A 17,453-nucleotide genomic window follows, 5' to 3' on the forward strand; every position below is an offset into this window, starting at 1 on the left:
CATTTCATATAAATAATGTGCAGGTGACCACATTCCACATAACAGAAGTAGTCCCGGCTCTACGAAATAGCATTGGCTGCGAGAGGTTCAATTGGCATGGACATATATATACTACCAAAAGTAAAATCGATAGCTAGTGGGAAGCAGCCACATGGCACGGGGAGATCAGCTCGGTGCTTTGTGACCACCTAGAGGGGTGGGATAGGGAGGGTGGGAGGGAGGCAGACGCAAGAGGGAAGAGATATGGGAACATATGTGTATGTATGACTGATTCTCTTTGTTGTAAAACAGAAACTAACACACCATTGTAAAGCAATTATACTCCAATAAAGATGTAAAAAAAAAAAATTCATGGGCCAAGAAACTAGATATATTAACACTCATCTATGTCTTCCAATTTCTAGTTCCTTCCTAGTATTCAATTTAAGGTCCAGAAAGTCTTTTGAGCAGAAAAATTTTAGATAAACCTCAACAAATATTATGTATAGACTTGAACAAGAGTGTGTAAATACCAATATAACTTAAGGGCTATTTTAAAAGGCTCTCTTTATTTCAATCCTTGAAAACGTTTCCAATTTATCTTACAATTAAGTTTACTTACAGAAGCATTAAGTAAGGCTGAAAACAAGTCTAAGGTCTATTTTTAAAGTACAAAAGGCCTCATGTGTGGGGTTAAATCCCTTATTGGCTGTTAGAGGAAATGGTAGCAGCGATATTCTGACAAACTCCTACATAATGCGAGAACAGAAATAAACACCCTTGTGTTTGCAGTTCTCCTCAAGGTGTTACCGCCACTACCGGACCACTGGGATCCAGAGATGTCTGCGAGTTAGTAAACACATATAAATTGTCAAAAGGAGAAACTTTATGTGAAAAAGTTCTCGATGGGTTCAGAGCCCCATTTCTGAAACATTTCAGTCCTTCATTTGTGTACAAATGAAACTGTCTACATGCAAACTTCAGATGCCATTTTTTCCACCCACAGTACTCAAACGTCCCTCAGCTTAATACCAGTTCTCCACACCCAGAGTCATAGCAAAAAAACCCAAAACAAAACAGTGAACACAACCACTTTAAAGCCGTGACCAAAGATTATTTCCCTGTAGACAGCAACACCACGGTATTTAGTCATCTGAATATTCTGCCAGATTCTGACAAAGATGTTACATCGAAGTTAGTCTGAGGGTACGGTTAACTCACGTAGTTTCAGCATATTCCCCCGTATCAATCAGAAGGAGAGCTTCACAGAGTCTTGGTAGAGTCACACAGACCAGAGGAACATACACAGCCACACTGTTGATGTGTATTCTCTGGCATCCGTATCGCCTTCAGGGAAAGTCAGTCCTCCCTGAGAATAATTCAACAGAATTTATACCGTCCTTTTGAAAAATCAACCATAAGTTTATCAAACCAATGCACAGAAGACAGTGGTCAACAACAGTCACTTTAAAAGTTGTTTTGCTTGTTATTCTGGGACCTGGGTTTCGTCACCTGTAGTGGAATACATTATGCAGCCTTTAGTTGTGACTCCAGAGAGGTCTCCGCATCCACAGTGGGACAGACTGGTTGCTGCCTGCACTTGCTACCCGTAAACTACGACTACACAGAGACACAGGGATTACCTGTGATAGGTGAACGGGGGATAGTTTCAAAATCAAGCAGAAACAGGAAGTCTAACATTTCAACATGTTAGGAAAGAGGAGCAGATACTTTAAAAAAAAAAAAAAAGGAGTAGCCCTAGTCATAGACGCCTGGAAAAAAGAAAATTTAAAAAACTCCTCATTCCTACCTGGCCAGTATAAACATGAATGTCTATTAATAGTAAGTATTGCTTAAAGGTGTTCTGGTTCTCAGGAAAACTAGAGAATAGAGTTTGGACAACATTGCTACGGGCTCTAGGTGCGTGGGCTTCAGTAGTTGTGGCTCACGGGCTCTAGAGCGCAGGCTCAGTAGTTGTGGCACACGGGCTTAGTTTCTCCGCGACATGTGAGATCTTCCCAGACCAGGGCTTGAACCTGTGTCCGCTGCATTGGCAGGCGGATTCTTAACCACTGTGCCACCAGGGAAGCCCAAGTTTGCTGATTTTACTTTTATCTTCTGCAGCAGTAACACTCTGCCTTGAGTCTACTAGGTACTCAGCAAAAAAGATCCCAAGTGGAATGCAATGGACAAATGCTCTGGAGTCTGCTAGGTCAGGTTCAAATACCTGCCGCGCCACTTCCTGGTTTTGTAGACTTGCAAGTTACTTCACTTCTCGGAACAATTTTGTTCTCTGTCAAATGAGAATAACATCATCTACCTCGTAGAATTGCTATCAAGATGTAAAGAGAACCATGTGAAGCAAATAACATATTGCCCGATTCACAGCAAATGCTCAAATAGCAATAAGCATTATTGTTGACCTGAAATAAAATGAAATGCCTATAGGGAATTCCCTGGCGGTCTAGTGGTTAGGACTGAGCACTTTCACTGTCATGGCCCCTGGTCAGGGAACTAAGATCCCGCAAGCTGCCCAGCAAAAAAATAAACAAATAAATAAAAATCAAATGCCTACCACTAAATCAGGGAGGAGGCTGAAAGAAATACCAAATCAACACCAACTGACAAACATATTACGCTTTTCTCATTTCCTTCAGCCAGCATTATCATGTGACTAACTCACAGAGGTTTGAAGTTTATACCTTAGAAACCTCCCTTTTGTGTTCCTTTGTGTTACCTCCCCAAATTCTGACTGGCCCCTTGATGCTATGACAACTTCATTAGGGACTAAGGGTCAAAGAAGATTCCAAGAGAAAACTCCACCTGGAAGCGAAGGACTCCAAATCAGAAAGACCTCTCAAACCCCGGTACACTGGCAATTCCAAGGGTAAGTTACAAAATGTAAAGAGCAGAAATGTTTTCTCTAAACAGAGGAAGCAGGGTCTCACATTTCCTTAAAATGTGGTCTCGGGGGTAGCTGCATGGCTAGGTGGCTACCAGGAGCCACTCTGTCCACTGCTGTGAATAGAGCAGCACAGTGAAGCTGCAGGAAGGGAAGGCAGGAGGGAGAGGTGCACAGCATCACAGAAAACAACTGCCAACATGGCAGCACAGCCCTCACACATGCTCCAGACACAGTCGGAAGTCCTGCCTGGGAGAGACAAGGGCAGAGAAGGCTGCAAGCATTAGAGTCTCATGTATCAGTTGGGCACCTCCGTACCCAGGAGAACCAATTCTTGATTTTGGAGAGAGCACTCCAACAACGGGAGAATAAAAAGCAACAAATCTAGGGAATCCCCTGGCAGTTCAGTGGTTAGGACTTGGCACTTTCACTGCTGGAGCCCGGGTTCGATCCCTGGCCGGGGAACTAAGATTCTGCAAGCCACGCGGTGCGGCCAAAGAAAAGCAACACATCTGGTTGGGCTACAGATCAGGCAGGAGGTCATGTCCTTAAGACATCCCTCCTTCCTCTCTTACTTGAGACCAGAATGCCGAGGTCTTACGTATTCAGAGCTATTCAAAGTTTGCCGTTTAAAGCAGTCCCAGCAGTTGTAATTTTAAATTCTGCTCATCCTTCATTTGGAAAGAAAGAAGAATCATAGACAGAGGCTAAAGATCAGGGAGATTGTGGAGCACCCAAAACTCACAGAATAGCCTTATCTAACAAGGTATCTAACTCACTTCAGTTGCCTTTGGAGATACAAAGGAGATACAGCTCTGGAGATACCTTTGCCTTTGGAGATACAGCTCTCCTATGCTTCCCTAGGACTTGCAATTAGGACGTTCCTGACAGATCTAAGGATCAACAGTTGTGACAGTTGCCCAGTGCAGAAGCATCATCCGTGCCCTGAGACAGGGAGACAGGAGGCAACTGGAACTTCCATCCCTAGAAACCCTGCGTGATGGCCTAGTGGCCGAGGTCTCTGTCCGGACCAGCCTTACAAAGGTGATTGGTGCTCAGGAGAACGCATGGCTCTCTCTCTTTCTGGTGAACTCAGCTCTGCAGCTGAAGCAAGGTACCGCTCAGCACCCCAACACCCCCGGGAGTGCAACTGGCATTGCTGGTGATAGAGGCACTCCAGAGCTTGGCAGCGACACTAAATAAGCCATCGTTAGGGAAGTCTGAGTGCGTCTTATGTGGTATTTCTTCTCCAGCTATCTGCAAGCAAGCACGTGACGGTGGCTTTTAGAAAACCAGATTCTGCTTCTGAGTGTGCGTGCCCTCCGCATTATCTAGGCATCTCAGAGCAAGGCACTATCACTTCAATCCACTGTCTCCACACCCCGGTGGCAAGCGCAATTTCAAAGAGGTGAAGCAGCATATTCAACAGGGCCCTGCAAGTTGGGGCAGGGCTGAGAAGAGAAGCCATGAGATCTAAGCCATGAGACCCAGGGTGACCTCCAGAACACATGCTCTCTCTCTGGCCTAGTTTCACTGACTGCTTATTACACACCCCAGGAAAAACATTTCCTCTATGGCCACCCACATCCTCATGGCTGCATGAACATTTGCATTTCACTTATTTCAACAGATTCTATAGTCTCTGGGTCAGAACTGGAAATGTCTGCAAAACACCTTGATCTTTATGCTTTGGCATTCCCATGTGCTCTCCAGCCCCTGGTGCATGATCTAGTGACTGCCAAGAGCAGTGCTGTTTTCTTTCCTTTCGACCCTCCCCTTTCCCCATCAGTCCTATCTGGACCCTCCTTTCTGGCCTTCTCCCAGCCACGTCAACCCTCTCAATGGCCTCCCTAAAACCAGAGAACTGAGCAGGGTCTCCTCCTTGATTCAACTTGCTTCCTTTGCCCATCTGCTCTTCTTCAAGGAGGAAGGAGTCATTGGCAAGGGAGGAAGGCACTCTAAAGGGGAATTACTCCAGGGGACTCAGTGCCTGAGACTGGTAAGGTGCTCCAGAAGCGTTTTCTGGATGTTATCACAGAGGCAGCGGATGGTCAGACTCACCCTCTCTCACCCAAAAGGGCTTGTGCCAGCATAGAAGCACACAGTTCCTGCCTGGACCAGGGTCGGGAAATCCCACTAGATGCCAAGCAGCGTGCATGATTTCCCTACATTCGCTCAGCCCTCACCGAAACCCTGGGAGGTGGGCACCATTATTCCCGGGTTACAGGCAAGGAAACTAAGCTCCATAAATTTAACATACCCGCTCAGTGCAATGCCAAGATAGGGACATAAGGATCTCATTCCAAATCTGTTGGCTTTTTTCTCTTCATATCATATCACGAAATTGTCCTTGGTTCACCAGACAGAAAACACAAATAGGGGACTGTCTGGAAAATAAAGAGAACAGCTGGCCACCCACCTTTCAAGGTTGGGCAGAGCAGTGAGTTCAACAGTGGGAACGGGAGCTGCTGGGGGCCAGCCCTGGCTTCAGAGACAGGGCGGGGGTGGAGATTTCTCAAGTCCATCCTCACATTGACTGCATTTTGCAGCCTCCTCCTAGATGGGCTGCATAGAATGTAAGTGTGGGATGGCAGACTTTTCTATCACGTGTTTGTAGGTTTTAAGGATAAATTTTATAAAATGTTACTTAGAAGCAAGCAAACAAATGAGTAAATAAATAAATAACCGCTTGGCTGGTTAGCAGTGCAGTGGTGGCCAGAGCCAGATCTTAGGACTCTAGAAGGAGCATTTATGTCTGTCTTCCTATGATGCAGGCTCCAATCTCTCTTCACGCTCGCACCACCAATGAAAACACTAAATCAGCCTTTACAGAGCACAGAAACACCGAGCACCTGTTGCACTTGAATGTGGTTTATCTTCTGATGAGCTGAATATAAACAGAGTCCTGACATTTTATAGCATTCTTCCATTGCAAACCTTCGTGTGAAACTGAACGTGATCCCTTGTAATAAAATACTAAACTAATTAAACTCTAAATTTGCCAAGAAAAACTCTCCAATGGTAGAGTTAATTTCTCTATAAATTTCTAGAATTTCTAGTTAATATACAATGCATACTTCCCAAGCTGAACTCCTCATCCTCCTTCCATGGCCAAACCTGATCATTTCCCTCCCTCTTTTAACCTCTGTGGATCCCATCATCACCCTGTCAGCCAGTCATCACTGATTCCTCTCTTGGTTTGGATGGTCTCTCATTCACCAAGTTCTGCTGTCTTTCCATCTGTGCTTCCACCGTTCTCACTTGCATTCTGTTAAACCCTTTGCTTTCAAGGTGGCAGAAGGTTATTTTCTTGAAAAGACAACTTTCCAGAGAAGACCATCAAAGCAGTTCTACTCTCCATTCTCCTTTAGAAGACAGAGAGCTGTTTCATGTTGTAGTTTTACCCATGTGGCTATATGGAAAGCTAAATTTAAAAAAACAACAACAACTTTGAGAAGTGTTTCAATTTAGAGAGCCATTAGAAATTACAGCATGTCTTGAGTAAAGTTTCTCCTTGATTTTTGCCCCAGGAAACACACACACCAGTTTTGTTTGTTTGTTTGTTTGTTTTGCATTACGCGGGCCTCTCACTGCTGTGGCCTCTCCCGTTGCAGAGCACAGGCTCCGGACGCGCAGGCTCAGCAGCCATGGCTCACGGGCCCAGCTGCTCCGCGGCATGTGGGATCTTCCCGGACCTGGGCACGAACCCGTGTCCCCTGCATTGGCAGGTGGATTCTCAACCACTGCACCACCAGGGAAGCCCACACACACCAGTTTTGTCCATTTGCAGGGGAAGGATGATTGTGTCACCCAGTTCTGGGCCTCATCCCATTTGTACTCAGAGCCGCCCTGCTCAGGCACCCACCATCAGCACTTGTCTTCCACCCCATCCTCCTCCATTTACAGCTGAACAAATTTACCCAACGACTAGCTGACATCAAACAAGCTTCTTCCATGTGGTGACTGAGGAGCAGACACTGCCAGCAAACCACCTCTCACCTCCTGGAGAGATGTCGGAGCCCCATCTTCCCTTCCCACTAAGCAGTCCTCTCTTACAGATGAGGAGGGGCCCCTGGAGCCCAGAGTTTCCTATCCTGTCATACATTTCTGTCTCCCCTCCTCTATCCTCTCGTCACCCAAGGTCCTTCAGGACAATGGAGAGCATGTGGGCTAGTTTAATCTGGAAAATGCTCACTAATACAGCAAAGGGAGGGCTTCCCTGATGGCGCAGGGGTTAAGAATCCGCCTGCCAATGCAGGGGACACAGGTTCGAGCCCTGGTCCGGGGAGATCCCACATGCCGTGGAGCAACTAAGCCCGTGCGCCACAACTGCTGAGCCTGAGCTCTAGAGCTCGCGAGCCACAACTACTGAGCCCGCATGCCCCAACTACTGAAGCCCGCGCACCTAGAGCCCGTGTTCCACAGCAAGAGAAGCCACCACAACGAGAAGCCCGTGTACCACAACCAAGAGTAGCCCCTGCTCACCGCAACTAGAGAAAGCCCGCACGCATCAACGAAGACCCAACGCAGCCAATAAATAAATAAATTTATATGTAAGAAAAGATACAGCAAAAGGATGGGCTGAAACTCAATTCATATGCCTCCTTACCCCAAAAGAGCTTCTCTTCTGGGCTCCGTATCCCATCTTCCCATCAGCCGCTCAGACTTGAAACCTCAGTGTCATCGTGGACCTCACTCCCCCTGCCAGCCACCAAGTTCTCACATTTCCCCACCCTTGCAGTGCCCCTCTGCCTCCCCCTTGCTCCAGCCCCAGTGCCCTATCCTACCTCAGGCCTCAGCCGTTGGCCTCAACTTCCTGCTTCCTTTCACTCACTTGCCCTCATGGCACATCTTCTCAAAGCACAGCTCTAGCACCAAGACGTCACTATCTGTGCCTAGAACTGAGTTGAAAAAGGGCTTCCCCATCCTCACTTTATGACATCACTCTCCGATGAGGAATGTGCAGCTTCCCAGCTGCTCATGGACCAGAGTCCACTCTGGCAGTACAGGATTTAAGGCGGTCCCCAGTCCTGCCCCCATCAGGCTCAGCACTGTTCTACTTCCGGGCCCCTGCTCACCCGCTTTCCTTGGCCTCTGGGGTCCTTCCCACCATCAACACTGCCAGCCTCCCAAGGTTCCGCTCACAGCAGGCCTGTCATGATGCCTTCAGCTACCTCCTACTCCTCTGTCTCCTAGGCAACTTCAAAGCTCCTTTACCACATTTAGCCTGTTTGGCCCCAAGGGAGAGCCATTGCTATATACATCTCATCATCCCATTACACTGTACTTCCCTAGGCAACAGGGAGATTTCTTCATTCATTCAACAAAATTAACCTGCATTTACCTGGTACTTCCTGCATGCCAGGCACTGACTTAGGCGCTGGGCACATGGTGGGAAATAAAACACGTGAACTGACATTCAATGGGAGTGAGATCTGGCAGCCAAGTAAACACATAAATAACTAAAGGACAGATTTCAAGAGGGGCGAGGATGGACATGAACAGGGGGTTCCGATGGAGACCACTCTGGCAGAGGTGGCACCGGAGGTATATGTCAAGAGCTAGAAGAAGAGCAGGAAAAGCAGCAAGAGGAACAGGTGCTCCAGCCTGAGACAAGACAAGCTTGGCCCACTCCAGGGAGAGGAGTGGAAAGGGGGCCAGTGTGGCTGTAGTGTTGGAAAAGCACAGGGAAGAAGCAGCTGGGAGTTGGGCAAAGGCCAGAATAGGTAGGGCCACACAGGGCATGGTAAGTTTATATTATATGGTGGGAATGTAAAACAGGACAAATGTCTGGAAGGCAAAGTGGCAATAAAGATCAAAACCTTCAAACTCCACGTGTCCTTTGAGCTACTTCCAAGAACACATCCAATGAAACAGAGACAGGTATGGATAGCCGCTAGGAGCAAGGGTGTTGTGTGGTGTTATGGCAATGGTGAAGGTTAAAAACAGCTCACCTGTCCAAATAGGGGACTGGTTAAGTGAATTATGGCATATCTATACAATGGCATGTAATACAGCGTTGAAAAATGATTTTGTAGAGTAATTAATAACGTGAGAACTCTACACAAAGGCTACAAAGCCTTTTATAAAAGAAATCATATTAAGTACTATACAATTTTTGTAGAGAAAAACTACAGGCATACACAAAACAGCCTGGAGTAATATTCACAAAATGTTTGTTTCCCAGTGCTGAAATTAAGGAGTAACCTTTTTTTTCATTTTTCATTTTTTTGTCAAATTATAGTAGATAAAATACACTACACTACCATGTGATGCTTTTGCAATAAGGGAAAAAGGTTTTCAAAAACCTGTTAGTAACAAGAAGGTATAGCAGGGTAGATTTCCTCCAAATAATAAAGGCTGCTGATCAAGAGATGGCCAGGGCAATCTTCTGTCTTTTTAGGGAATCTTCAGAAAAACAAACAAACAAAAAAACCTCCCTAGAACTTGAGGCAGGAAGTGTGTCATTCCTTTCTTGCTGCTCGCTGATCCCTCTGACTCAGCACTGACTGTTAGGCCCCTCGGATCCTCGTTTTAAAGAAGTTAGAAGATAGAAGAGGATGAAGACTTGGAAACCTCACCCAGGAGCTCCCAGCCCTGGGGCTGAAGTCTGAAATGCCAAACTGGATCTTCTAAGGAAAAAGCCTTTTACCGTTCTTCTTTAGATTCATTACAACTGAGATCAACAGTCTCACTTATATTATTACAGGTTAAACATGATTACATTTTTGTCTATTTCTTTTAAATAAGATTTCCTCTGCAAGCCCCAAACAATCTGTTGTGCGTAAGCCTTCTTCCCAAACAGGTTTGAAAATGTAATAAACTATTCAGACAAGTCATAACAAGTCTCAGGTATTCTGATGCCGGCTTATGCAGGCCCAAGTTGAAAACGTTCACCGCAGAGGCCCATTCAGCCAGTGTGCCTCCCTGCTGGCCACTGGCTCACAAATGCGGTTTGGTTCCCATGTCCTGTTTGGCAGCCTCCTAAGCTCAGCACTTAACGGCCACTCAAAGAGCACAGATTGGAAATGATTTGCCAGCAGAATCCCACATACTGCTTTTAGTTCTGTTCTTAACAACCCTGGAAGCCACGGAGCTGAGGGAAACGTATACAGGGGACTGTACACAAAAACCGAATTTTTTTTATTCTGGAAACCTTAGAAATTTTAAGACAAGTTAAATCAGAATTTGAGGACACTCACAATTACAGTCCAGGGCCTCTGCCTTCCCACATTCATTCAACACTATTTATTGAGGCCTTACTCAATGGTAGCCCCTGGGGAGGTAGGATGGCGTATGAAGGGGGAAGGGAAGGAACCAGATACTTCCAAGATACTCTAACAGCTACAGTCAGTTTGAGAACAGGTTATTAAGGATCTTATAAGTCCTATTTAAAATTTTAGACTTTATCAAAACTCTAATAAGGTATCTTAAGCGGGGGATGACACAATCAGATGGATGTTATATTTTATAAAGACCAAGAGCAGCACAGGGAGCCAGACTGGTATGGAGGTGGGAGTAGGGGGGCATGTGGCATGTCAACTGTCCTTAAGGGAATCTAGGTAAGAGATGATGGTGGTGATCTGGTCTTAGTTAGTGGCAGTAGGCTGTGACAAGAAGTGTACAGATTCTACAGCTATTTAATGGGAGAACTTATAATATTGGCAATTGATTGATACACAAGAAGATGCCTTCCAGGCTTCTGGATAGTCAATTGGATCATCTACTGAGGGGAAAACTCAAAGAGAAAGTAAGTTCAGCTTACTTCCCATCAAATTTGAGTTGCCTATGAGATAGCCAAGTATTGATAAACACTTTACAACTGGACAGACAAGGCTAGCTTAGGCTTGAAATATAACTTTGGAAGTCATTACCATGTAGAGACTCTGAAGACCTAGGAATGGAAGGGATCATGAAGGGACAGAGTGGAATAAGAAGGGCAGAGAACCCAGACAAAGCCCTAAGAAATACTGACATTTAAGGGATGGACAAAGAAGAGGAAGGAGCCTGCAGAGGAGACTGAGAAGGGACAGAGAGAGAAAAGAAAGAAATCAGGAGGGTGGATTGTCAAGGAAAAGACTGCATATAGAAACCAGGAGCAGTAGGGATTTGTGCTGAGCCATCAAGAAGGAACTGAACGGTGGCCATGCACCCACCATTTAAATGCCAGATGCTGCTTGACTTCTTCCCCACCCGTTGATATTTCTGGAGTCGTCTGTGAGCAGGCAGGGCCCAAATGGGAGGCAGCAGAAGAGAGAAGGTTCTGAGATAAACCTGGCAGGAGATCCTGGCCATAAGCCAGCGTGGTCTGCTCAGCGTCTGGAAGAGGGGCCAAGGGCCACAGAAGTGACAAAACACAAGGTTACACAAGTGGCATCCTGTCTTTCAGTCAAAAGTATTTACTGGTCATCTACTGTGTATGGGCACTGCTTACAGTGCTGGGGACAGAGCAGTGACAAAAGTTCTAGTGAAACAGCCAGAAAAACAGGATGTCAAGCAGAGATAAATGCTGTGGAAGGAAAAAATAAACTAAAAGAAAGGGAGAGGGTGTTGGGGAGAGAGGAGCATTTTGGATGGCGTGGTATCTGAAGAGTGAGGGAGAGAGCCAAGGAACGAGCTAAGAGGAAGGGCCTTCCAGGCAGAGGGAAGGGTAGGTGCAAAGGTTCTGAGGTAGGAACAAGCTTGGAAGAGCTTGAGGAGCCAGCAAGGCAATGTGGTCCAAGAGGAGTGAAGGAAGCAGGGGTGGTAAGAGATGAGGTTGGAGAGTTAGGCCAAGGCCAGGTCAAGGGAGCCCTCTAGCTCAGGGTAAGGAGGGTGGACTTTATTGATCGTGATGGGAAGGCACGGGGGGGTTAGAGCAAAGGAGTGACACGGTCTGATGGCTAAGAGCACTCTGGCTACATGAAAAGTGGCTGAAGGGGGAGGCAAGAGCACAGGGGGCGTTAGGAGGCTACTGAGGCCATTGAGATGAGAAACGGTGGTAGCAGGAGAAGTGGTGAGATGTGGGATATTCTTTGGAAGAGAAACGAACAGGACTGGCTGTTGGACTAGCTGTGAAATGATGAGGGATCAAGATGCCGCCAAAGGTTTTCGCCTGAGAGCTCTGTATACAAATGTGTTGACAGAGAAGGACAAACCCAGGAGAGGAGCAGGTTTGGGTGAGGGGAGAAGGGTGGCGGTGGAATCAAGAATTCTATTCCTAGAGGAAATTTAAAAGAGACAACAGAATCACCACGTCTGGAGTTCGGAGAAGATGTGTGACATACGTTAACTAGGGAGTCATTAGCTAGAATTTGGTATTTATTCCGTGGGACTAGATGAAATCACCTGGATTCTCAATCCTGGCTGCACGTTAGTATAGCCAGGCAACAGAAACAAAAACAAACAAGCAAAACAAAATGTGGAGAAAAAGGAACCCTCCTACACTGTTGGTGGGAATGTAAATTGGTACAGCCACTATGGAGAACAGTATGGCGTTTTCTTAAAAAACTAAAAAGAGAGCTACCATATGATCCAGCAATCCCATTCCTGAGCATATATCTGGAGAAAATTGTAATTCGAAAAGATGCAGGCACCTCAATGTTCACAGCAGCTCTATTTACAACAGCCAAGACATGAAAGCAACTTAAGGGTCCATCGACAGATGAATGGATAAAGAAAATATGGTACAGATACACAATAGAATATTACTCGGCCATAAAAAAGAATGAAAGAATGAAATAATTCCATTTGTAGCAAAACGGATGGACCTAGAGATTATCACACTAAGTGAAGTAAGTCAAAGACAAATATCATATGATATTGCTTATGTGTGGAATATTAAAAAAATGACGTAAAGAACTTATTTACAAAGCAGAAATAGACACACAGATATAGAAAATAAATGCATGGTTACCAAAGGGGAAAGGGGAGAGGGATAAATTAGGAGTTTTGGATTAAAATATACATACTACTATCATCTATAAAATAGATAACCAACAAGGGCCTATTGTATAGCACAGGGAGCTATACTCAATATATTGTAATAACCTATAATCACTTTGCTGTACACCAGAAACCAACACAGCACTGTAAATCAACTACATTTCAATAAAAAAAAATTTTTTTTAATTTAAAAACTGATGCCCACGAGTCTTCCCCAGAGATTCTGAATTAATTAGACTTGAGTGAGACCTGGCCTCTCTCTCAATTTTTTACCCAAGTCAGGTAAAGAAACACTGTCCAGAGTGTATGGAGATGGCAGAGGCCCTCAGAAAGAGGAATTAAGAAGATAGAAGAAAGGGTGGGTGTGACGCCCTGGAAGCCAAGTCAAGAAACTGTTTCAAGAGGAGGGAGGGATGAACGATGCTGAATCTTGTGGAGGCTCAGGGCAATGAGGATGGAGAAGTGGCTACGGGGTTCATTAAAATAGAGGTCCCTGGTGACCTTGACAGGAATGGCTTTGGAGGAGGTGAGGGGTGAGGAGGGCAGTGAGAAGGGGAGATCACATGCAGAGATATGTCCTTGGGAAAGTTCCACTGGACCTAAGAGCAGAGAAGCAAGGTGAGAGCTGGAAGGCTACTTTGGATTTAGGAAGTTTCTTTTTCATTTGTTTTTGTTTTATTTTTTCTCTCTGAGTCTCAATGTGCTGACATTTTTTGCACAAGTGCATTCTTCTCTGCATCATTTGCTTTTTAAGATGAGTGACAAAAAGACATGTTCTGATATTGATGAGGATGTTCCCACACGGAGAAAGAAAAGGATGTTATAGAAGAGGGGGTATAGTTGCAGGAGGACTTGCAGAAGTTGGAGAGGAAAAGCCATTAAGGACCCTAAACTAATGAAACTGTAATTCTCTTTCAAATGCCAGGTGTCTTCATTTTTCATTGCTCAGGGGAGGTAATATGCCCTAAAAATCACAGAATGGCTAGACAGGAATGGAACATAAAGATCATCTTGTCCAGTGTCCACTATTAGTCCACTGCCAAATCCCCTGTGTGCTTTCCCATTCATGGTCTTCCTGACAACCTCCACTGAAAGGTAATTTCTACACCTCTTCACTCCATCCACCCTACTCCTCACAACTCCTCACAACTCTACGGTTTATGATCTCTTTGGATACTCCTTGAGCTGAGACAGAATCTATTTTCCTGTATTTCAATCCACTGGCTCTGGTTCCATACCTTCTGGATACAAAGAACATGTCTAATCCCTCTTCTATGTCTTTCAAACATTGGGAAACAATTAACTCTTTCTCCACTCTTAGTAATCCCATATGCCCCAAACCAAATCTGTTCTTTTTACATGTGCTGAAAAATAGGTCCCCATTCTAGAAACTATCTAGACAGGGGCTACCAATCAACCCAGCTGTTCTTTAATATGATGAAGGTATAGACAAGCATACTGCAGTAAAAGTTACACCCACAGATATACAGATTACCCACAATAACCCTCATTTCCAAGAAACCAGAATGTCTCTGGGTGATTTCTACTTCTAGGTTTGGGCTTGATCCATTTAATTCTTAAGCATTAATTTAATTCTTCTCCTCTCCATCCTGTCCCCCAATCGCAGTAGAGAAGAGCTCCCACCCTCCCCCAACACACATACACACACACACACCCTACATATGCACACTGAGAGTCTCAGCAGAATACTGACCATTTACTATTAAGCACACCTGTTATTAAGCACACCTTGTGATGGTTCTCATGGCAGTCAAGTTTTCAGTAAGTTCTACATCATAAATTTGGATTAATTTTCGGCAAACTTCATTCAACAAAGCTCCAAAGTCAAAAGAGAAAACCAAATGTTTATATACCCAAAGAGAAATTTTTAAAATGCAATTATAAATTAATTTAAAAGCACAGCTACAAAACAACAGGCTTAGATTAAAATTAAAGTAACCCTTGGATTATGGAGTCATTGTTAAAACTCAGTGAAGACTGGGATACGTTATCCCAACAGAGAAGTTTGGAATATTCATGCCAAATATTACATGAGCTGTTATTCTTCTAGTCTTAATTTAAAACATTCCAACCACTAGGTGTAAAAGGGACCCAGCACAAAAGAGTATTGGCAAAGTGCCTCAAATCACACTAAACTAGAGTAAAACAATTTTAAAGCCATTATTTTAATTAATGCAAAATGCTCATAGTAGGCCCTGAAATATTTACTGAATGAATAAACTGCATTACATTGGAGTCAAAGGGTGCACCCCACCCAAAAAGGAAAAAACTGAAAAACTATTATAGATATAACCCCAGATTCATATACATGAATTTAATTCTAGTACAAAAGGTTGATGTAGAGGATTAAAAGTACTGCTTAAAATCTCTTTAAAGGAAAAATTTTTTTTGAAAAATTGGTAATCAGCCACTTGCATAACGATCAATGAATTCCGAGCAACTTCAAGAGCTTTAGCCATCTACTTTCATAGGTTTTTGGAAACACAAACAGTTTTGAGTATATTCAATAGGTTATGTTTATATCTAACATTAAATTTCACCACATCAATGAAATTTGACAAGTGTACCCAGGAAAAGACAACTTGTTTATGGCAAATATCTTTTATGTGTGTTACACTCTGGAAAACTGGGTGTGTCAGAGGGAGATAAAGTTCATTAAATTAATTACACAATATAATAAATGTAGGTTAAAGAACCTGCTATAAAAGTACTCCTGAATGTCTCAAAATTAAAGAAAACTATACTGCAGTTAAATTAAAAATGGCTTTCCTAGCCTTCTCTTACCCAATCAAAAGAAGAGAAAGAACGCTCTACAGCACATAAAATCATATTTCTTATAGCCCATATATAATCACTTTCAAATGGTTCACTCCTTAATTTTAGAAAACTTTGTTTAAAAAAACAAGCATCTCAAAAGCTTATTTAGGGACTCCTCTGGTGGCACAGTGGTTAAGAATCCACCTGCCAATGCAGGGGACACGGGTTTGAGCCCTGGTCCAAGAAGATCCCACATGTTGCGGAGCAACTAAGCCCGTGTGCCACAGCTACAGAACCTGCGCTGTAGAGCCCGCGAGCCACAACCACTGAGCCCAAATGCCACAACTACTGAAGCCCGCGTGCCTAGAGCCTGTGCTCCACAATAAGAGAAGCCACCGCAGTGAGAAGCCCACGCACCGCAACGAAGAGTAGCCCCTGCTCATCGCAACTAGAGAAAGCCCGCGCTCATCAACGAAGACCCAAAGCAGCCAAAAATAAATAAATAAATTATTTTTTTTTAAAAAAAAGCTTATTTAAAAATTATTTATTTTGGCTAACTTACATAGGTTAAATTCCAAGTCATTCCAGTGCAATAAACTTATGGAACCACAGGAAGACAGTCTGTCTAAAAAATCAGAACCAGGAGATGCACCAGCTACAAGGACAGGCCAGGACCACATTATCAGACCCCTGTGATGGCAGACACAGAAGACTGAAGAGGTAGAGGCATTTACTAAGGCACTTCCCTCCCCTCATCTTGCTGGGAGGCCAAAAATGTAAATTTCTACGTGCTATGCTTTCCTCACAATGGGTATATACATTGCTCTGGCACATCTCATTTCTTAGGCCTGTTTATTCTAGAGCACTGTCTCCCAACCTCAGTACTATTGACATTTAGAGCCCAGGGATTATTTGTTATGGTGGAGCTGTCCTGTGAATTGCTCCACCACAGGTTGTTTAGCTGCATCTCCGATTTCTACCCAGTAGATGCCAGTAGGACACCCCTCCCCTAGTTGTGACAACCAAAAGAGTCTCCAGACATTGCTAAATGTCCCCTGGAGGTTGAGGGCAAAATTGCTCCTGGTTGAGAACCACTGTTCTAAAGCACTGGTTCTTGGCTACACACTGGAAGGACTTGAGGACTTTTGAAAAATACTGATTCCAAGTCTCACCCTATCCTACCCTCCCCTACCTCCCAAGATTTTGATTTAATTCATTTGGGCTAGGTGCTGGGTATCTGAATTTTTGAAAGCCAGGAGATTCTAAAATATGCAGCCTAGTGTGAGAATCTCTGCCCTAGAGTGTATCAATGATATCAAGGAAGTCCCTGAATCAATTTAAGGCAACACAAAAATGCATTATGTTCCTCCAAATTAGAGTATTCTTATCTTGGTATTAGAATCTACATAATTACAGTAAACCAAAAAAAGGTAGAGGAAATGGAAAAAGGTTAACTGTAACTCTGATCTGCCAACTTCTTTTTCCTTTTGATTGGACAGGAACTAGAGCATAAACATTTACTTGAATCTTAACACTGTATCTGCCAATACTCCGCAGTTGGGGTGATTTAGAAACAAAGCTTCACAGATAGGAAAAACAGGACTATGTCCTCACAGGATAACAACGCCAGCTGTACAATGAAGAAACTTTGGAGCTGCCATCTCTTTAATGAGCACCAGTAAACCAGCCTTGGAGAAATGCTGAGTTCATTAAAAATAATAAACAAGCAAACAAACCATCTGTGGGCTGGAAAGACACTCAGAGAACCCACAGGGGAACTGAAATCAAGCCCTTCCTCGGGGGGGCTCATCTTTGCAGTAAATGACATTACCAGGGACCTACCTGGAGCTGACAGCAAAGTTTGAGTCCT

The 17,453-nt window shown here is 44.2% G+C and overlaps 1 protein-coding gene across 2 annotated transcripts in view; it reads right to left on the reverse strand.

Annotated features, from left to right (window-relative positions):
- TNFAIP8 (TNF alpha induced protein 8) overlaps window positions 1–17,453 on the reverse strand; it is a 121,827-nt gene that overhangs the window by 60,078 nt on the left and 44,296 nt on the right. Inside the window, exon 1 of one of the 2 annotated variants that reach the window (XM_024743408.1) lies at window positions 1,201–1,374. The exons of the other annotated variant lie outside the window; for it this stretch is intronic. Coding sequence (XP_024599176.1) covers window positions 1,201–1,213 — 13 coding nt within the window. The 5' untranslated portion in view covers window positions 1,214–1,374. Of the gene's footprint in view, window positions 1–1,200; window positions 1,375–17,453 lie in introns of those variants that run through there. 2 annotated transcript variants of the gene reach the window in all.

This window comes from Neophocaena asiaeorientalis, unplaced genomic scaffold, assembly GCF_003031525.2.
Source record: "Neophocaena asiaeorientalis asiaeorientalis breed wild unplaced genomic scaffold, Neophocaena_asiaeorientalis_V1.1 scaffold26, whole genome shotgun sequence".
Classification (NCBI taxonomy): Eukaryota; Metazoa; Chordata; class Mammalia; order Artiodactyla; family Phocoenidae; genus Neophocaena; species Neophocaena asiaeorientalis.